Source organism: Microtus oregoni, unplaced genomic scaffold, assembly GCF_018167655.1.
Source record: "Microtus oregoni isolate MIOR12 unplaced genomic scaffold, Mior012 000003F_ref0000135, whole genome shotgun sequence".
NCBI classification, from domain to species: Eukaryota; Metazoa; Chordata; class Mammalia; order Rodentia; family Cricetidae; genus Microtus; species Microtus oregoni.
The window spans coordinates 63139811-63162937 of NW_024543062.1; the positions used below are offsets into that span (position 1 = coordinate 63139811).

Below are 23127 nucleotides of genomic sequence, written 5' to 3' on the forward strand. Positions count from 1 at the left end.
ATTACCACTTAAAAACATATTAACATAAATGTACCAAAACCTTGATCCTATAGACATAAGGCTGACAATTTAGTAACACTAATGGTGATAAAGCACCCACCCACAGGGTTTCCAAGTATCTTCCATATTCAGAAAGAGGTATCCAAATTCACAACTTCAAAGAAAACAAATGCCAGGAATATAAAAGCAGCAATTACTGGCTGGGCGGTAGTGACACATAACTTTAATTCCAGCACTGGGGAGGCGAAGTAAGTGGATCTCTGAGAGTTCTGAAATAGCCAGATCTACATGGCAAACTAATGATTTTTCTCTCGAAAGTTCAAATATTTTAAAACCTGTTCTTTTATATAAAAATTTCCAAACTGTCATCTTCATTTCAGTCACCAACATTCCTTCCAATGTAGTCTATAATTGGTTTAGAGAATCTAACACATATTTATATTAAAAAAAACCAAATTCCTATGAAAAATAATATGAATAAAATAGCCCAATTTAACAGATCATTTGTTTTTGTTGTTACCTTTACCTATTGCTACATTTATTCTATTTTTTTCATCTTTTTTAAAGATCTTTTTTTTCTCAGTAAGTATTCAAAATAATGGATCTCATATATTTTACAGATATAATCAGTGGGTATTAATAAGATGTTTATATGTGCTAAGTGCTAGCTCTGCTGCCCAATTCTTCCAACTGAGCTGCTGTAACTGTGTGTGTACTGAGAGTTCCTTGAGTTTTGTTTTTTGTTGTTTTGTTTGGTTTTATTTTGTTTTAAAGTTTTTTCAAGAAAGGGTTTCTCTGTGTAGCCTTGGCTGTCCTGGAACTAGCTCTTGTAGACCAGGTTGTCATCAAACTCAGATCCACCTGCCTCTGCCTCCCAGTGCTGGGATTAAAGGCATACACCACCACACTCAGCTCTAACTCCTTTTATTTTATGACTATATTTTTAATTATGTGTATGCATGTGGGTTTGTGCATGTCAACAGAGTGCCCAAGGAGGCCAGAAGGGAACATTAGATTCCCTGGAGCTAAAGTAAGAAGCACTGACCCACCAGAATAGGTGCTAGAAAGTGAACTCAAGTTCTCTGGAAGAGCAGCAGGAAGAGCTCTGAAGCACTGAGCCATCTCTCCAACCCCTACCCCCAACTCCCTTCTTCTTTTTTTAAGATTTATTTACTATGTATACAGTGTTCTGTCTCCATGTACGCCTGAAGGCCAGAAGAGTGAACCAGATCTCATTACAGATAGATGGTTGTGAACCACCATGTGGTTGCTGGGAATTGAACTCAGGACCTCTGGAAGAACAATCAGTATACTCTTAACCTGTGAGCCATCTCTCCAGCCCCCCAACTTCCTTCTCAATATAGGAGAAAATCATACTAACTTTAAATATGTCTTAAAATTAGCCTTTTCCAGTTTAGTTATAAAGTGGTTACAAAGCTATCAAGGTTCTTAAAAACATAAGGATTTTTCTCCTATAACAGAAACCACTAAAGGCCATTTAGAGCTATGCCTTATAAGCAAAATTTTCTAGAAAAAATACTCTACAACGGACCATAAGAGGGAAGGAGCAGCATGTCCCTAAAGCAGCAATCCATGAATCTTGGCTCATTTCTAAGGCAGCCTTGTTTAAATTAATCTAAGTCCTAAACTTGGAGAGAAATACTCAACACTACACAGATACCTCTGTCAACAGTTACATGTCAGAGTGAAGATGCTCAAACACACCTTTGTGTCACGTGCTTTCCCCACTTCACTCGTCTGCTCAGAATTAGCAGCTTCAACTTTTATTCCAACACCTAATTGCTCTGACACCGACTCATTTAAAAACCACAAATCATCCGTAGTGTCTGAAACAATGGCAGTACCTATATCCTAACGGAGAAAAACAAAAGTGAGCTTTGTAATCAGTGACTTATGAGAGATGTAGAACCAACTTAATGTCTTCACATGCCATCCAGAGAACACCGTGCCTTTCCTCAACGGTATGTCTTCATTCAGCAGGTCATCTTCTAGTGTCACAAGATACGTAGACATACGGATACCTGACAAGGAACTTTTTCCAGGAATATCAATGACCCAGAGAGCATTATGTTAAGTGAAATAAGCCGGGCTCAAGAAGATATACACTGAATGTTGTCTGTCATATGCATTTCTAGATTTTAATTGTGTGTGTGTGGGTGTGTGTGTGCACGCGCGCGCGCAGGGGGGGAGGGGGGTGTTCATGAAACTATCAAGGCAAAATATTAAGGGGGTTAGAAGACAGTCATGGAATACATGTACATGTGATATGAAAACAGAAAGGGAAACTACTGAAAGGAGAGAAGGAGACTACCGGGTGGAGGACACAGGGAGGGAGTGGGGATGGAGGAACATTAAGAATAAAATATTGAGGGCTGGAGAGATGGCTCAGAGGTTAAGAGCACTGCCTGCTCTTCCAAAGGTTCTGAGTTCAATTCCCAGCAACCACATGGTGGCTCACAACCATCTGTAATGGAGTCTGGTGCCCTCTTCTGGCCTGCAGGCATACACACAGACAAAATATTGTATACATAATAAATAAATAAATATTTATTTAAAAATAAAATAAAATATTGAACTCAGGACCTTTGGAAGAGCAGGCAATGCGCTTAACCTCTGACCCATCTCCCCAGGCTCAGCATGCTGACAGAGCTCTGTGAGTTTGAGAACAGATTGGTCTATACTGTTAAGTTCCAGGACAATAAGTCAGGGCTATATACAGATCCTGTCTCACAAAAAACAAAAGCAGCAACAAAAAGTATCATCAATGGTATTACCTAAATGAGAAGAACCCTATAATATCAACTTATCAGGTGACCACTGGTGCAATAATTGTCTACTATGGGGGTAACCAACCGTCTTAGTTAAGGTCCTATTGCTGCAATGAAACACCATGACCGGGCTGGAGAGATGGCTCAGCAGTTAAGAGAACTGGCTGTTCTTCCAGAGGACCCAAGTTCAATTCCCAGCACCCACATGGCAGCTCACAACTGTCTGTAACTCCATTTCCAAGGTATCTGATACCTTCACACCAATGCACAGAAAATAAAGTTAAATAAAATTATTTAAAAAAAATGACCAAAAGGCAAATTGAGGAAAAAAGGATTTATTTGTCTTACACTTCCACATTGTTGTTTCATTGCTGAAGCAACTCAAACAGAGCAAGAAGGCAGGAGCTGATGCATGGAGGGGTGCTGCTTACCAGCTTGCTTCACACGACTTATTCAGCCTGCTTTCTTACAGAACCTAGGACCCCAGCACCACACACATTGGTCACTAAAGAAAATGCCTTACAGCTGGATCTCATGGAGATCCTCAACTGAGGCTCCTTTCTCTCTAATGACTCTAGCTTGTGTCAAGTTGACACAAAACCAGCCAGTACACAAACCACTTCCTGATTACATATGAGAACCACTCCACAGAAGGGAATTCATGCCTAGTTCTGGAACCCAAGACTGGAGAAATGGTTCAGTGGTTAAGAGTACCAGGTTCAAGTTCCCAATAGCCACATAATAGTTCAAACTGTTGAGACTCTAGTTCCAGATCTGCACCCACGCCTCTAGACTCTGAGGGTACTGGCACACACGGCACACACAGCACACACACAATAAGTACTTTTTTAAAAATCAAAAATATTAGAACCAAGAAATGTAGCTGTGGTGTAAAACTGCCCAGCTACCTACAGGAAAAACAGTAATGGCTTAAATTGGGTTATGACAGTTAAAGCAGTTTTTAAAAAAAAAAAAAAAAAAAAAAACCAGCTTCCGATGTGTTCTTGATAAAATCCTGACAACCTCAATGCATTTTGACAGAGAAAGAAGTCAGTATTTCCTATAGTTTGGCTAAAATTATTAGTAGAAAGAAAAGATAGGGAAGGACTGCTTGGTTAAAACAAACACTATTTTCATGTTCATGGTCAGTAAGACTGACCACCACTTATGTAGGGGATTCACAGTGGAACTTGGAAGAGTCAGTACTAGATCTGGGCATCATATTCATACAGATAAAACAAGACAGTAAGAATGCTTAGCTAAGGATGAAATACAGTCAGAGTAAGCAAGAATAAAACAGTACGAAACAAAACAGCTCCCCTCAGATTTGACTTTTACCTGATTTGTCTGTAAATCCGTCGAGCCATTACTTCTAGGTACATAGTTGTTTCTCAAGTTCCCTAAAAACCACCATGGCAGGCCAGCAATATCCCACTCCTCAAAGTCAAGGTCCAGCCTAGATGTCTCATCTTGAGTTAAATGTTCTATTAAATCTTCATCTACAGAAATCAAATAAAAATAACTATAGGTAATCAGAAACGACTAAGATTTTCTCAGAATACTTAACAATCTTTGTAAAAAAAAATAAACAGAAAATGTTCTCAGTAAGAAAGAAACAGAAATAAACACCTCAGTAGCACGGCTCAAATATCCCACTTAGGTTTCATTAGCAAGCAGTAACACTATGAGCTAATCACTTCAGGACACGAAACTCTAAAAGCATCTCAACACACTGTTCTAAAAGGATTTCAAAAAAATGACCATTTTCTAAAATTTCAAACATTTCTAACACTGTAATGTAATTCCTAACAAAGGTAATGACTACAGCCAAGCATGGTGGTACACGTCTTCCTTTAATACCAGCACATAGCAACGTCCAAGTTAGTCAGGGCTACATAGTGAGACCTGGTCTCAAAAGCACACAATAATAACAATAATGACTTACTCTAATACACGTTTTGATAATGGCTTAGCCAATGGATAGCAAATGGTAATAACGCAGCAGCCCAACCCGAGATCAAAGCAGGGTGGTACAGATCCCTACAGGGAGTAACAAAGTTAAGTCTTACTGGTGTCAAATATTTAGGATATTTATCAGTAACTCTTATGTTTTGTTAGGTAACAACTATCGAAAGAGAACTCCAAACTGTCCAAACAAATACATGTATGTCTTTTCTGGATCAAGGGCTCCTTGAAAGATCAGTACCTAAAAGTACCGCAGATGACAAGGCTCCACGTATTTTTTTAAATTGTAACATTTTTATATACAAATCTTTATTATAAATTAACACATATAATATAGACATAAATATATGCTGACGTATATAGGTTTTGATCTTTTTTTGTTTTAAATAATGTACCAGTGACCGGGCTATGGCAGCCGCTGAGAAGAAACAGCTCCCATGCAAAAATCACAGGATTTCTCTGGCCCATTGTATACACTAGAAAGCTGTACCTATACAACAGCCTCCAGCAACCACAGGGCATCCACATATTTTAAGTAAGGACTTTGACAGTTACTAAGTTCACTCTTGTTGCCATACGTAATCTTTTCTAGTCCTTTTAACAATTCACTCTTTCCCTATTTTCTCACCGACTTCTACCTCTTACCAATGCACTGGACCTGGCCATGGCAATCACAGAAGCACAAATGTGCCCAGGCACATACGATTCAGAGATTTCTGCAATAAACTGGTCCCTGTTAGAACACAACTAATTAATTACATCCTGCTACTATCTTAGGTATATTTGTGGCCAGAGAAGCTTCAACTACATTTTCATCCTTTCATTACTGTAATGATCAGAAACTAATTCCCAAGAAAGAATCATTAAAGTTATCCTTGGTTATATTCAAGTTCTAGAATTATTATAAAAAGAATATGTATAATTCTTCCCACAGGTAAAAATGCTGTCCTTTCTACCTATAGATCTTCCTGGAAATCCTGGAACAATTCATTCCTCAATTTCTATCACAAATAATGTCTTGAGCTATATTTTAAAAAGCTTTTTGTGATTAGAAAATAAGATCTCCCCCCTCCCCGTACCTGAGGCAGGGTTTCTCTGTAGCCTTTTGGTTCCTGTCCTAGAACTAGCTCTTGTAGACCAGTCTGGCCTCAAACTCACAGAGATCCACCTGTCTCTGCCTCCCAAGTACAGGGATTAAAGGCGTGAGCCATCACCGCCCGGCAGAAAATAAGATTTACAATTAAATAAAAGCAAACATTTAAGACTAAAATAACTTCAATGTAAACACATAGATTAAAAAGCAATTTATATTCAAATATAGTGAGAAAACAAGCTAGCATGATAAACTATTTCAAATTTAATTTAAACATATAAAACAACTTTAGAACTTAATAACTTTTTGAGATATTATTAAAAATCTAATCTGCCTTTAACCCAATTATGAACCAGGAACTAGATACTAGAAAGCATTATGACATAGCTAAATACCTTTAGGGAAATTTAAGGTTTTGTAAAAAGAGAGACAGAGAGAGAGAGAGGGAGGGAGGGAGGGAGAGAGGGAAGGAGGGAAGGAGAGAAGGAAGGGGAGGAATGGGAAAGGAAAGAGAAGGAAAGAAAAAGAAAAATTTCAGAAATTTCAGAAAACATTTTAGGAGAAACTTCCAAATTATGAGTTAAACTCACTCACCCTGACCATGTGCCTGACAGGATAAAGGCTCTACCAGTGTGACACACAACTACTCAACATGCAGACTAGTGTTTGCCTCTGCACTGTTGAATATATTGTGCTGCTACATATATTTTGCCATTTTTGCAAGCTTTAAATCTTTAAAAATTAGTTTCCATCTGAAAAGATAAAAGCCAAGCCAGAATAAAAAGTCTAGAGAGGGCAACCGAAAGTCAAAAAGCCGTGTACACACTGAGTCTACACACGATCAGCGTCCTCTCAAGCTCACTACCTCAAGCAAGGATCCTGTACTTCCCACTGTCCAGAAGCTGCCAAAGAATACCTACTATTGGGGCTGGAGAGAGGACTCAGAGGTTAAGAGCACTGGCTGCTCTTCCAAAGGTCCTGAGTTCAATACCTAGCAACCACATGGTGGCTCACAACCATCTGTAATAAGATCTGGTGCCCTCTTCTGGCCTGCAGGCATACATGGAGGCTGAACAGTGTGTACATAATAAATAAATTTTTTTTTAAATATTTATTTATTTATACATATGAGTGCTCTATCTGCATGTATGCCACCATGACAGAAGAGAGCATCAGATAGAGGAGGGCACCAGATCTCATTACAGATGGTTGTGAGCCATCATGTGGTTGCTGGGAATTGAACTCAGGACCTCTGAAGGAGTAGGCAGTGCTCTTAACCACTGAGCCATCTCTCCAGCCCAATAAATAAATTTTTAAAATAAAAAATACCTAGTATCTAGATAGATGCCTGCTGGAAGCTGTGCAGCCTAGTTTTGTGTGCTTGTCCAACAGGTCTCCAGAAGAGGCAAAAGCCCACGGGTAGAGTCTCACTTGGCAAGGACCAGGACAGAGCAGAATACTGCTGAGACTGCACAGCTTACATGTGTTCTTCTCTCATAGCTGATGATTCTCTTGGCTGTCTTTTTTTTTTTTTTTTTCGAGACAGGGTTTCTCTGTGGCTTTGGAGCCTGTCCTGGAACTCAATCTGTAAACTAGGCTCACCTCAAACTCACAGAGATCTGCCTGCCTCTGCCTCTGCCTCCTGAGTGCTGAGATTAAAGGCGTGTGTCACCACTGCCTGGCTCTATTGGCTGTCCTAGTGTCATTTTTCAGTCATTCATGGGACAGATGTAATCATTTCAGGAAACCCCATTTTTTTCTCAAATATCTTCCCTAAAATTTTTTGGGAGCTGATGCTTCTCGGGTTTCTTGTCTGGAGATGCCCATGGTCACTTCAGACCCCTGGAGCTGATTCTGTGCTGACAAGATCAGAGGCAGATCATCCCTATTTCTGTAAATATGCTTTGAATGGGATTGTTGTTCTTGAAAATATGTACCTGCCTGGTTTAAAGATGTTTTGAAGGCAAAGAAAGACAGATCTCTGTGAGTTCGAGGTCAACCTGGTCTCAAGCGCTAGTTCCAGAACATGCTCCAAAGCTACAGAGAAACCCTGTCTCAAGAAAACAAAATAGGGCTGGAGAGATGGCTCAGAGGTTAAGAGCACTGGCTGCTCTTCCAGAGGTCCTGAGTTCAATTTCTAAGAGACCTAGTGCCCTCTTCTGGCAGGCAGGCATACATGCAAACAGAACATTGTACACATAATAAAATAAATAATTTTTTTAAAAAAAGAAAACAAAATAAAGATGTTTTTGATGTAGAAGTTGGGAGAAAACATTTGACATTTCTTTTTGCCAGAGGTTAATGTTGGAGGATGGGAAAAACTTGTTTGTTAGTATGGAAAAACATGCTTGATTCTTGTTTTTTTTTTAAGGAATCTTTTTTTAATTTATTTATTTGTATTTTATGTACATTGGTGTTTTTGTCTGCATGAGTGTCTGTGTGAGGTGTTGGATCCCCTGGAACAGGAATTACAGACAGTTGTAAGCTGCCATGTGGGTGCTGGGAATTAAATTCGGGTCCTCTTGAAGAGCAGACAGTGCTCTTAACCACTGAGCAATCTCCCCAGCCCTTGATTCTTGTTTTTTTTTTTATGTATAAAAGGCAGGGCTGTAGTTATTCACTTGCGTGAAACTCATCTGCTAGTTCTTCACAGAGACGCACCTTCTCCGTCTCAGGACCTGAACGTAGGCTGCGCACGAAAGCAGCAGATGCCATTTCTAGAAGTTCCAATGAAGGAGAGAAGGAGAGTCCTAAAACAATATTTACCTCCTTTAGAATCTCTGCTTTTACATTGTGAGGTAGGCAGTGTATGAGTATCATCTTCTGCAGTTCTTTTTCTGGAATTGGAGCATCCTGATGCACTGTGCTGAAAGGGAAGGGTGTCTATCAGTACAGCAGAAATGACTAAGACCAGGGGATGTAGCAGTTCCATTCTGGCTCACCAATTAGTGTGCAACACAATGGGTTATGCACAAGAAAGAGAGCTCTGCAGCTGACAAGAGTTGTCAAGTAAAGCAACACAACACCTCTCAACATCACAAGAAGAGCTAGCAGGATCTTGGGGAAGGAATAACCTCTGTACAAAGGACAAAATACACTCTTAAAAAACAGGTTGTCTGCACAGCCTACTTCATTTTAGGCATAATTCAGAAAGCACGAGACATCCTCACCATATTCCACGATGATCTTAAAGTTTCCCCAGGTCTGAGGAAACTAGGAAATGGTATGACATGAACTGAACTGCAACAAGCCTGCTACAGTCTAATACAGCAATATCTCAAAAACCCAATATGTACCATCTTAAACACAGGCATGCACGCACATACACATGCGCACAAACACACACACACACACACGAGAGAGAGAAAGAAACAGAGAGATAGAGAAAGACGGAAAGAAAAAGAGCAACTGGAAGAAGTGAAAATCAGAAGTGCTACATCCCAAGACACATTCAGAGACTGGAACTCTGTTAAGGGCAGAACAGAGAAGGTTCACTCTGTCCCTGGTCTGTGAACTCCCAAGGACTTTTCTTACTAAATTCTTACCACATTCACGAAAAGGCCTTGGGAGCCCAAGATCCACAGGTACAGAGAAGGGGCCACTCTGTACAAGAAAAGAAGTCACCACATGGTGATTTTACCTTCAGTCGGTCTTGACTTGGAATATCCATACTGTGATCCTGTGCGAGAGCGAGAGTCTGAGCAGCATCTGGATAGCAAGTAAAACAAAAGAAAACCTTCCCTGGTAATAACCATTCTTTCCACAAAACCTCAGCAGACAGCCCTGAGGAGGCTTCTTCTCTATAGATGGACTTCTGCCTGGAAAAGACTCTCAGTCCCAAGATGGGGAAAAAAACCAAAACTGCTAAAAATGACAAAAAACAAGACAGGCCATGGTAAAAGATAACACCAGAACAATCTGGGGGAAGCAAAAGTAGCCAAAGATGCTCTTCCATGGCATGTGTTCAGATTCTTATGCAAAAAGTGACCTCAAGAAGAAAACAATGACTTGATTGGGGGAGGGGGAGAGAAATGAGAGGCAGTGGCGGGGAGGAGGCAGAAATCCTTAAATAAATAAATTAATTTAAAAAAAAAGAAGAAAACAATGCAGTGTTCATCTCTTCCTGTAGCAACAAAGTGCCTACCTTATCAACAAAGGTTACTGTTTGAGTTTGTATTTTTAAAGGCTGTACTACAAGATCTGAAAACCAGAAATTTGCCAGACTTGTTTCAGAAAACAGTTCCATCTTCAAGCTAACCTGGAACCTGCATTCTTAAATGCCAATGGTGATTTCATGATCTGACTTCCAATCCCTGAGTACAGACTGGAAGTGAATGTTTCTCTCTGAACAATCACCAGAAGTAGAGAGAAGTAGGGGAGAACACAGTTGAGAGAAACCCTTTGTCTCTAGAGTTTTCTCATCTACTGTCATTGTAGAATGGGCACACGTGTCACACTTGCACTGTGAGGGTCAGAAGACAACTTTGGGAGTTCGTGTCATCAGGCTTGCACAAGTCCTTTAACCACTGAGCCATCTCACATTAGCTGAAGAGGGAAATACACCCCAAGGACTTACAAATTCTCAAGTGAAACAAAACCTGCCAGGACTACAAGACATGACTACAGAAAAGAACAGCTACTGAGATGCTGACACAATTACTATAAGCTCCGTGTAACTGAGACACATTCAAATGTGACTGCTGAGGACGGGATTCAGCAGCCACTAGCAGAGCCAGAAAGATGAGTTCATGGAAAGCAGCAGCAACATCCGCCTGACTGCTGAGAACTCAGATCCAGACTCTAACTACTCTGACAACTCAGTCGATTTTTACAAAACAAACATTTTTCAAAATTGTAACATTTCTATAGCTAAGTGAGGACAAGTTCAGAGACAACATGTGAGTGGTGACAATTGAACTGTTTCTGGCCAAAGTCATCTTCAAAGCAAGATCAAACTAATGCAACGCAGGTGAAGTTGCTCTCTAAAAGAAAAAAAAAGCCACCTGTGGTCACTTGTATTACTAAAAAGCCTTACTTTAGGCCAAACTACTTAAAAGCAAAAAGAAATTATCTAAAACAATGTAGAAAGAAAATTCAAACTAAGCTTGTTATATCTATTTCATTTTATTAGTGTACCTGGAGAAAGTTGGAGAAATTATTTAGAGAGAATTATCTTCATTTTAAATAATGACCATTTTCTTCAACAGTCAAAACAGATAAAGGTCAATCCAGCACTCAGGGAGGCCAGCCTTGTCTACAGAGTGAGTTCAGGACAGTCACGGCTGTTAGGGAAACCCTATCTCAGGTGGGGGGGGGGGAAGCAAAAATAAATAAATAAACAAACAAACAAACAAACAAGGTCTAAACCACTTGCAATGTTGCAGAAGTTATAAGGAAAGCACTTTTTCCATTTGTCTTTTCGCATCAACAGAGACATCCAACCATAAGTACTAATTATAAAAGCAAGTCAGAGCAGACAATCCAAACTTCTTGCAAAATTCTCTATGAAATCCTACATACATACATAAAAAATGTGTAACAATACATTTTTTTAATGCTTGAAATAGTTCCTTATAGTAATTTTCTAGGGCATCAGTAAGTTATGACTATGTTACATATTACCAGTGAGGAAATCTGGGTAAAGAGCATGCTAAATACTTTAATACTTTTTCCTTTTCCCTGAGACTGGGTAGCTATGTAGCCAACACTACTAGGCTGGAACTTTAGATTCTCCATCTCTGCCTCCCAAGCAATGGAGTTACGTTACAGGTGTTCACACTATCAGGATTCTATGACTTCAAAAAAAAGTACAAAATTTCTTCAGAATGACGAGTTAAATACAAAAATTCCAACAACTTAATATTAAGAGGAAAAATGTGGATCCAAAAACCTGGGAGAGTGCAGCAAATTCCGTTAGAGTTAAGAAGGGTAGGGACGCACTGGTATGTGGCACAATGGAGAGTGCAGGGACTGGCCAGTGACCATGAGTCTGATATAGGCAAATCACTGACTGGATTGAAAACAACAATAAACCTTCTATGTCTTTACCTCTAGGACCTCTTCACAGGGTGGCTGTAAAGATGAACTGAATTGTTAAATGTTCTTTATCTTTATAGCACACTATAGAGAAAGATATATGCAGAAACGGTACAAGAAAGAAAATAAGGGGTGGGGGAGTAAAGTAAGAATACGCTCACTCTAAATATTCAGAGGAAGGATCAAAAATCAGATTTAACTGAATATACAAAGTTATAAAACCCTTCATGTATTTCAAACCATCAGTGACTTCAAAGCAAGTTTTAGTTCACAAATGACTACATTTCAAGAAAGCTGCCTCTCGTTTGAAGCTCCCCCTCTCAATGTCTTTCACTGACATGAAAAGAGATTTAGGAAGATTCTTCCATGAACATCAGTAAACTCTAGCGAGATAGTATAAGATGGACGGTGTTCCTCAAATCTAACTGAGGCCAACTGGAAAAATGGCTCAAATGTTAAGAGGTCCTATTCCGAGCAACCACATGGTGGCTTATAACCATCTGTAATGAGATCTGGTGCCCTCTTCTGGCCTGCAGGCATATATGCAGGCAGAACACTGTAAGCATAATAAATAAATAAATCTAAAAAAAAAAATCTAACTGAGGCAAACTGAAGAGGAGACAGTTTCACTATCCAGAGTGACAAACTGAGGAGGAGACAGTTTCACTATCCAGAGTGACAAACTGAGGAGACAGTTTCACTATCCAGAGTGACAAACTGAGGAGGAGACAGTTTCACTATCCAGAGTGACAAACTGAGGAGGAGACAGTTTCACTATCCAGAGTGACAAAGAGTGTTACACACATCAGTACCATCTCTACCTGACCACTTTGGAAACCAGACTCCAAAAAGCCAGTTTTCTCCTCATATTAATACATTCAAAGGCAGTATTTAAAAGGTCTGGAAAGAGTCAAATTGGCTTGGAGAGAACAATTTATTGAGCCAAATGTAGTGGCTCAAGCCTGGGATCACAACATTTATGAGGTTAGGATAGGCACTTATTCCCAAGTTTAAGGCTAGCCTGGGGTACACAGTAAGTTCCAGGCCAACCTGAACTACAATGTATGACTTCTGCCTCATAAATAAGTAAAGAAATGTATGTTACATAAACAAATTACTAAAATTATGAAGGTGGAAATTTCTTAGGAGAACCTTTATTATACTAACAAGAGTCCACAGAATCATATGTGAAATACGGACAGGCTTATGTAACTAATGTGAGATGTATAAAGGGGAAAAAAAGAGGTCCAAAGCACCGTCAATGAAGATCTGACAGCAAAGAAATTTAAACCTGAATCTATACAAACATTATTCTAAAACAGCAAGGGTAAAGAAACACAACCACAAAGATACAATCCACCAATTCTAGAACACAGGCAATCCTACAGACAAATTACCCGAACTGTCAACAAATATGATGAAAACCAAAAGGAGTATTCCACACCACAATACAGTGGACACAGTAATTTACTAAATATTTTAATAGCTAGAGGTGGAGATTTTTAATGCCTCCAACACACACAAAAAGCTAAACTTGAGATGGTAGGCATGTTACTTCTCCCAAACTGATCACTGAACATTCTGTATGTAACAAAATACATGGAACCCACAAATATGTACAATTATGTAAATTCAAAAAGGTTATCAATTTAGTCAAACCAAATCTCTCTCAAACACACCCACATACACAAAAAAGGCAAGTTAGCTTTTTGTTTTTTGCAGTTATTCTCAGTCCAATATATGGACTCTGATTCCACACCTGAACAAACCAAAAATAAAAGGTATTTTTAAGATGACTGAGGAAACACTATAAACTAGCTTATTTAATAGGATGAGGAAATATTTATTAATTTTATTAGTACTGTACACTGAGTACAGTAATGACATGATTACGTTTGAAAGGAAAAAAACCCCTATCTGAGAGATTTTTTTTCAAGTATATAAAGATGACACTTGTTTATAATTACTAAATTTAAGCTAGGCCTGCTCCCACAGATCAGGAAATACAGCTACTGGAAGACAGAGGCAGGGGAATCCACAAATTCAAGGCCTTCCTGGGCAACTTAAGGAGAAACTGTCTCAAAACAGTAAACAGGAAGCTAGACATGTAGGTCAGGGTTAGAGCATATAAACACAGGCCCTAGGCTCAATTCTCTGTGACGCATAGAGGAAAAAACTACATCTACAATGTAGGCATCTCTCCTAGCTTCAGTATGATGGAAGGTATCAGTGAGAACTTACTCAAAAGTAAAACCATTCTACATGAGTTATACATACATCCCTCCCAGTCATGACAGACAGCACTCCATTTTCATCTTAACCCTTGTTCCCGCCATTTGCTTTCTTAAACTCAAAGCTTCAATACAGACTGAAGAAACATACAACATACCTGTGTTAACGGAGGCTGATGTGACAAGATTCTTTCTCAACATATCATAGAGCGGGCTGTAAAAGAAACATATAAATATTTGTGGTTTTTTTAAGTATACATTAAATATACCTGTGATATGTTACCTTCCTACTTTCTCTTAGGTAAACAGGCACAATCCTTTTCCCACAATTTTTTAATAATAATTTATATATTAAGAAGGAACCAGGCGCCGGGCAGTGGTGGCTCAAGCCTTTAATTCCAGCACTCTGGAGGCAGAGACAGGTGGGCCTCTGTGAATTCAAGGCTAGCCTGGTCTACAGAGTGAGTTCCAGGGCAGCCAAGGATACACAGAGAAACTTTATCTCAAAAAAGCAACAACAACAACAACAAAAAAAAAAAGAGGAGCCTCACATAGTTGTGCTTGCATCAAACTCTGGTATTTGGGAGGTTCTTCAGGCCAAAAGATCAAGTTCAAGGTTATTTGCTTAGAAACCAGGTAATACAGTGTGTGTTTAATCTTTTGAAAACATCTCATTCTACTGGGCATTTTTTTTAAGTTTTTTTTAATTAATTTATTTATTTTGTTAACAGTGTTCTGTCTGCATGTTATGCCTGCAGGCCAGAAGAGGGCACCAGATTTCATTATAGATGGTTGTGAGCCACCAGGTGGTTGCTGAGAATTGAACTCAGGACTTCTGGAAGAACAATCAGTGCTCTTAACCACTGAGCCATCTCTCCAGCCCCCTCTACTGGGCATTTTTATCTGTGAATTGTCAAGATAATTCTTCCAAGATGTACTATCTAATTGACAATAATAATTCTAGCTTATACAGAGTTTTGACAAACAAAAATAAATTCAAGGAAATGCTACATAATCAGGGCCTGTGAGTTTCACCTAAGTAGCTGCATAGATTGTAGCTCAAATTAATGATTAACAATTGAGTCCCACCAGGCAGTGGTTGGGCATGCCTTTAATCCCAGCACTTGGGAGGCAGAGGCAGGTGGATCTCTGTGAGTTCGAGACCAGCCTCGTCTACAAGAGCTAGTTCCAGAACAGGCTCCAAAGCTACAGAGAAACCCTGCCTCGGAAAACAAAAGCAAACAAATGAAAAGAAAAAAAACAAAGCAATTGAGTCCCATTAGCCCAGCTAGTTTAAATTCTTTAAAGTTGTGAGATGCGTTCACAGGTCTCGGAGTGTATCACAACTGAAACAAAACTTTGAAAAATAACTAAGTTAACTAAGATCTTTTTGTTAAATAACTTTGAGGTGAAAAACCCAAGAAGACAATCTAAAGTTTTAGAAAGGCATAGAGTTGAATGCAGAACTCTTCAAGGTCAGGAACAAGAACAAAGCAGCATAACTATTAATAGCTGATGTACTTTTTCCTTGCTTGGTTTGGCTGATGATCAAAGGTGATGAATAGTTCCTTATACCCATTTCTGCCCTCAATCTCCTGATATAAAATACTATTGATGAATGGGTATGCACCCTAAAGATTTAAAGTAGAGCTGATGCTTTTTCATATATTAAAAGTTTAGTATTGTGATTCCTTTAAGATTCCTTGTAAGATTACCTTTCTAGATCAGTAATAAAGTAATTGGTCCTTTCTTCATAACTGCAAAATGCAGCCTGCCAGTAAAATACCTGACTGAGAATACCTTGCTTGCTTACACAGTTAATCTATAACAAGTTGCTTGGGTATGAATGTATGTGAGTTACTGGGATAATTTGTTTTTAACCTATAATACGCAAAATGTTTAACCATGTAAGGAATACGGGAAACATGCTGGTTTTTTGGTTTTTTTTTTTTTACTGTTTTTGTAGTCACTGTAATCATTTACTTGAAAACCAGAATAACCACACTGTAATTCCTATACTGCCCGAAAAAACTTTGTTGGGATATATAAACTGTAGAAAAAAGTATACAGTAGATAGAACAGAGAGAGAATAAAATAAAGAAGGAAGCCATCAAGAGTGTATGAGTCTTTTTCCCTAAACCCCTCAGACAGGAAAGCCTTAGCCTATGCCGACTCCATGGATTCCTTTCAAAGCCCTGTGCTGCTGGATGCTGGGCCCCAGACAACAGTAGTTAATTCTTAGCAGCATACTGATTTTGAGCCTCCCTTAGGATAATGTGAGACCCTGTTTAAAAAAAACAAAAAGAAATGAACGTCCAGTCCCTGCTATTTTGTCCCCAGTAAAATTTGATCAAATTTTATTAACTATTAGTAACCCAGTTGGGAGACTACCTTTGAAAATCATTCTCTCCTCCTAGATGTCAAGTTTTACATCAGTGATTGAAAACGGGAGTGTGAAAGGAAGCTTCAGAAGAAGCACTCACTATTAAAGAGGGTGAGAGTGGGACAGACAGACAACTCAGCTGAAGAACACTGATTGCTCGTACAGAGAAACAGTTCAATTGTTAGCACTCACATGGTGGCTCACATCCATCTGTAGCGTCAATTCCAGGGGATCTGACACCCTCTTCCGCAAACATAAACATGGGACACAGACATACACATGCAGGCAAAACACTCATACACATGAACTAAAACTTTAAATTAAAAAAAAAATGTTTTAAGAACACTAGCTTCTCAGTTAAGCCAATTGACCCTATACACCACCAAGTAAGCAAAGAACACCATATAGGTCAAATTTACTCTACTTGATTCTTACTGAACTCACCATGAACCTCAAACTTCCCTGTAGTTCTGTATTTTTCTATCAGCTTCTTCCTTTCTCTCTAACACCTCACAGACTTCTAACCTAGTGATGGTTCCCTCCTATTCAACCTATATACAAGATATTCAGTCAGAAGCTCTCCTTCCAATCAGTCCCTCTAGAAACTGCTCCAGCTCAGCACAAACTTTGCTTCTTAAAGGCACCTCTGACACTCCATTTCCTGTTTCATGTACTTCTCTTCCATAGCTCTTACTGCCATGTTATTTTACCATGTATCAAGACTGTACTGTATGTACCATCAAATCAGACTGCCCACACTTCTCACTACTCATCTTTGTAATGTATCTCACTGGCTATTTAACACATTCATCCCCTAAAATACTAAAACAAACAGGTATACAGCTAGAGAGTGAGCAGGTATAAGCACTCAAAGATATGTAAGAAACCCTTGCCCTTTTTACCTTGGATCTTTCACAGAAAAGCTCTGACGTCCAAGCAGATCTCCTAAAAGATCTCCACCACAATATACCATATGTTGCTGCTGTTGATCATAGAGTTGTTTCACCATTATATACTGGCCTAGAAAGTGCATTACCTACATGAGAATAAAACACCATGAAATGATCCACCTGGCTACTACCAAAACCATAATTACCCATGAGTGACTTAGATATTTTGCTGAAAGAGAAAGACAATACAAGACTGCCCGTGTTTGAAAGCCGATGGCATATAAGCAATCCCCAGTCAGGATAGATGTTTCCTACTACTAGGTTCATATACTCATCCATCAACAGAGCCAGATTTTTACACCAAAAACTACTGATCTGACAGTGAAAAAAAAAATGTGGCAAGGTAGTGTTCTATTGACAAAGGTCCAATGTTTAATGAACCATCAGTCCCAATATAAAAATCAGAGCTGGGTGGTGGTGGCACACGCCTTTAATCCCAGCACTGGGAAGGCAGAGGCAGGTGGTTCTCTGAGACTTTGAGACCACCCTGGCCTACAAAGTGAGTTCCAGGAGAGCCAGGACTACGCAAAGAGATCCTGTCTTGAAAAAAAAACAAAACAAAATTTAGGTCTTATTTGTTAAATAAAAATGTAGTCTATCTAGCTTTTTCTTTACAAATTTCAAAAGCTCAAAAGATTCTAAACTTGAAAAGTGCCCTTTTACATGTAGATGAAGCATAACATAGAACTTTAATTATATAATCTAGGTTGATACACTGTTTGCCAATAAACCTGGATAAATTTTATGACAAACAGAAAGGGAGGGAATGAAAGGGGAAAGGGAAGAGATGGGGGAGAGAGATATCTACTGAAATATTTTTTAGTGCTTCCATTGTTTATTTCCCATCTACCCTCCCACCTGACCCTGAAAAGTTTTTAAAGGTAGGTTAAAAAAAAAAAAAAAAAAAACCCAAACTTTTTACTCAATAATTCAGTTCTTGTTAAATATCACAAGCAAGTAAAAAACATCTGCAGTCTTGGCAATAGTACTAATAATAGATATAGCACTTCTAAGGAAAAACTAAAAGAGCTCCATAATTTTGTTTTCTGCTAAGAAAAGGTAAAGGGTCTACCATAATAACTGCAATTGTTCGGGTACATTAACATTTTATACTATTTTCCACTTAAAGAATTCAATGTACTTTGGTAGTTTAAAAAAAGAACTTCAAGATACTAAGTAAGTTATTTAGATTTCTAAACATTCAAAATGACTCAATGCTCAGAAAGTATCCGACAAATGTACAATGACAAAGTTACTGCATCAAATTCCTGCCTGGCAACAAATCTGTGACTTTTTTTCACCCACACATTTTATATTATAACTCCCAGGTCAATGAATTTGCAGTTGACCACATACATATATACATCAAAAGGAACTAACTCTAAGAGAAACAGGAAATTAATAAGGCAAATGCTCTCCTTCAGTAACACAACTTCCTTCCTTAGCCCAGATTTCAGAACTGTACATATGATGGCCTCTACTCAACTGTTCTTAAAATTGGAATTGTCTTTGATAGCTTACCTCTTTCATAGTGAATACTTCCCCTTGAGCACCTGCAGCCTGCAAAATCTTCAGAAGTGGTAGTTTTGGTCGTACCTGCTGTAAACATAAAACATTAAGACAAAATTTTGATGTACCTGACAGATCTGGAACCTATGTAATAGAAGATGATCTTGAACTCTAGATCCTCCTGCACAAAGCCAGCACAAAGCTGCTATTTATATTTCAATTACATCAGTTTCTGGAGAAAAAAAAAAACCAACTCTAGGAGACACTTGCTGCCTTTCTGGTAAATCACTTACAATGGGAAATCTATTCTTCCCTACAAGGATGACAATAACGATACCTTTTTTTTTTTTTAAATATTTATTTATTATTATGTTTACAATATTCTGTCTGTGTGTATGTCTGCAGGCCAGAAGAAGACATCAGACGTCATTACAGATGGTTGTGAGCCACCATGTGGTTGCCGGGAATTGAACTCAGGACCTTTGGAAGAGCAGGCAATGCTCTTAACCACTGAGCCATCTCTCCAGCCCCTAACGATACCTTTTTAAAGGAAAGTCGCTGTTGGTAATGAAACAGGAAAACTAGAATCTGATGGAAATAAAATGGTGTAACTGCTACGGAGAAAAAAAAAAGTTGGCAATCCTTGGAAAGATAGCTCATCAGTTAAGAGCACTGACTGTTCTTATAGCAAAGCCCTGCACTCAGGCCTCACAACTGTAGCTCCAGTTCCAAGATATCTGACATTCTTTTCTGGCCTTGGTTGGCACCACACACACCTGTGAGGCACAGGCATACAAACAGGCAAAACACCCAAACACTGTCGGGCAGTGGTGGCGCATACTTTTAACCCCAGCACGCATTGAGGCAAAGGCAGGTGGATCTCTGTGAGTTCAAAGCCTGCTGGTTTACAAAGCAAGTTTCAGGAAAGGCTCCAAAGCTACAGAAAAATCCTGTATCCGGGGAAAAGAAAAAAACAAAAACAACCAACAACAAACACTCAAAAATAAAATTTTTAATTAAAAAATAAATGAAAAAATAAAAAAAGACAAAAGAATAAAAAATAAATGAATAAACAGATTTATCAAATAGCACACCAATTCCACTCCTAGGTATCTATAAAACAACCTGAAAGGTTGAGGGGAAGGCGCTGGTTGTACACTTTCAATCCCACACTTGGGGGACATAGGCAAGAGGATCTCTAGTTTGAGGCCAGTCTGATCTACAAGTTCCAATATAGCCAGGACCACATATAGAGACTCCCATCTCTTAGAAAGAATACAAAACAAAACAAAACAAAAGAGAAAAAAAAAAGACAGACCTACCGACCGACCAACTGACCCTGAAAACTGGACCCAGACAAGTATTTTCTCAAATAGTCAAGATGATGACAACGAAAATCAGTATATTGCTGGGCAGTGGTGGAGCACGCCTGTAATCCCAGCACTTCGGAGGCAGAGACAGGCAGGTCTCCATGAGTTCAAGGCCAGCCTGGTCTACAAGAGCTAGTTCCAGGACAAGCTTCAAAGCTACAGCTATTAAAAAAGAAAAGAAAAGAAAATCAGTAAGTTGATAAACAGTATATGTTGTGGACAACCACCATTTCACTAATGGAGTTTGTCGTCAGGTCTTTAGCCAATTAAGTGTCTTTGTTTTTTCAGATATTACAAATTAAAACAAAAACTGAAACACTGAAAAAAGACAACATATCCATTTCTGCTCTGCCATTCTATTACAGTCACACTATCTGAATTAACTTATCTTATACATTCTCTGTATTATTTGCCTCTATTCATACATTTTTGTATCCTGTATCTTTTATTTAAAATGTCCTGTTTTCCCATAAAATAAAAAAAATCATTAAAAAAAAGATGGCAGTCTACAACTGTCTGTAACTCCAGTTCCAAGGGGATCTGACACCCTCACACACACATATATGCAGGCAGAACACCAATACCCATAAAATAAAATAAATTATTAAACTATCCTGTTTTGACAGTATTCATTACTCATTTTTATATGCTGTTTGAAATTGATCTTAGAACCCCACACAAACTAGACAAGTACTCTACAGCTAAACTATCTTCTGTCCCCTTACTAATTTAATGGAACACATAATGTACCATTCTTATGTATCAGTTTATTAATTACTTATTTAAACCAAGGAATGGCAAACGCTGTTCTGAATTTACAAAAAGGTTGCTTTTTCCCCTATCTCCCCTTTCTTTATTTTGGCTGCTCTGGGGATCTAATCCTGAGTCCTGCACATCCAAGGCAAGAGCACGCTCTGGAGCTCAGCTAACCCTTACCCCTGCTGTAAATGGTTATACTAGAATATTACCATGCCTATGAGTTTACATTTTGTTTAAGGCTACAGTACTGAAGGGTTAAGACACAAACTTTACAGCCTGCAAAATCTAACATATTTGTTTTCTGGCCCTATAAGAAAGTTTGTTGACTCCTATCCTAAATTTCAAGTGGTTCATAATTTCTGCTATTAAAAGTAATGCTACTTGGAAGTTGGGTGGTGGTTCACCACTGTCATCAGCTCTTAAGAGAGCCAAGTTCGCCATGCGGTGGTGGTCCCAGCACTTGGGAGGCAGAGGCAGGCGGATCTTTGTAAGTTCAAGGCCAGGCTGGTCTACAAGAGCTAGTTTCAGGACAGGCTCCAAAGCTATAGAGAAACCCTGCCTCAAAAAAAAAGAGAGAGAGAGAGAGAGAGAGAGCCAAGTTCAAGTTCATCCTTGGCTACAGAACCAGTAAAGTCATCCTAGGCCCCAATACCCTGCTTCAAAAAAAAAAAAAATGCTACTTGAAAAATCATTGTGCATATAATTTCCCATACTTTGGACAAACCTACGTAGAGTATTAAAGAAAGTGGAACAGCTGGAAGATGGGAAATGGATCAGTCAGTAAAGTGCTCACTACACAGGCATAAAGACCTGAGTTCATTCAGATTTCCAGCACCCAAGAAAGTCATATGTGGTAGGCTGTGACAAACAGATCCTTCTAGAACTCACTGGCCAGTCCAGCTAAATCAGAGAGCTATAGATTAAATAACAGACCCTGTTTTAAATAATAAAGTAGAGGGGCTGGAGAGATGGCTCAGTAGTTAAGAGCATTGCCTGCTCTTCCAAAGGTCATGAGTTCAATTCCCAGCAACCACATGGTGGCTCACAACCATCTGTAATGAGGTCTGGTGCCCTCTTCTGGCCTGCAGACATACACACAGACAGAATATTGTATACATAATAAATAAATAAATATTTAAAATAATAATAATAATAATAATAATAAAGTAGAGTAGAGTAGAACTGAGGAAGACAAGTTATTTTTACCTTTTGATCTCCACATACACATGAACACATATACACGGGAGGGGTGCTAAATAACTTAGAGTAGTTAATCCATATATATATAGTATATATAACCATATATGAATATTTCATACACACAAGAATCTCAGTTGTCCAACCTGCCTTAAATTCACTCTGCAGGCCAAGCAAGCTTTGAACTTCTGATCCTCCAGCTTTAGCCATCCAGGTAGTTGGGATTATAGGACTATACTATCAGAACCATCAATAAAAACATTTTAAGGCTAATACTACTTCCCATCTTCCTTAATGCTTTAGCTATAAAGATAATGGTAGAATGAAAAAGACCCAGTACTCTTCAGGTGGAAAAGAATTCATGAAATTCCATTCCAATCTAGCTGTATTGGACAGAAGACAGAGGACTGAATAAGGAAAGGCTGCAGTTTCAACATGAGCTAGCTAGCAGCAGGTGACAGAAAAGAACTGAGGCAGGCAGCTAGGGACTGTGGGATGGAAATACATGAATTCTACTACTCCAAACACACCCTGGGCATAAGCCTCAAGGCAAGAGTAATTAAGCTGCCTCCAAGTGTTGAAATACGGAGCGGCGGGCTGTGTCCCGCCACCCGGCTAGCTTTACCCGAAATAATTACACAGAAACTGTATTCTTTTAAACATTGCCTGACCCATTAGCTTCAGTTTCTTATTGGCTAGCTCTTACATATGGATCTAACCCATTTCTATTAATCTGTGTAGCCCACGAGCTGGCTTACCAGGAATGATCTTAACCTGCGTCTGCCTGGAGTGGGAGAATCATGGCAACTCCCTGACTCAGCTTCTTTCTCCCAGCATTCCGTTCT

At 38.9% G+C, this 23127-nt stretch overlaps 1 protein-coding gene and 1 non-coding gene across 6 annotated transcripts in view; both read right to left on the reverse strand.

Moving 5' to 3' along the window:
* Mdm4 (MDM4 regulator of p53) overlaps positions 1-23127 on the reverse strand; it is a 41798-nt gene that overhangs the window by 11339 nt on the left and 7332 nt on the right. For 2 of the 5 annotated variants that reach the window (XM_041647728.1, XM_041647737.1), the window contains 7 exons: positions 18969-19046; positions 17400-17533; positions 14273-14328; positions 9488-9555; positions 8614-8713; positions 4128-4288; positions 1726-1872 (listed from right to left, as the gene is read on the reverse strand). In XM_041647728.1, coding sequence (XP_041503662.1) covers positions 1726-1872; positions 4128-4288; positions 8614-8713; positions 9488-9555; positions 14273-14328; positions 17400-17533; positions 18969-19046 — 744 coding nt within the window. Of the gene's footprint in view, positions 1-1725; positions 1873-4127; positions 4289-8613; positions 8714-9487; positions 9556-14272; positions 14329-17399; positions 17534-18968; positions 19047-23127 lie in introns of those variants that run through there. The other 3 variants (XM_041647743.1, XM_041647751.1, XM_041647756.1) reach the window with 3 other exon arrangements.
* Positions 5142-5274, reverse strand: LOC121446637. The gene has a single exon (XR_005974077.1). It is a non-coding gene; the product is annotated as a small nucleolar RNA SNORA84 (small nucleolar RNA).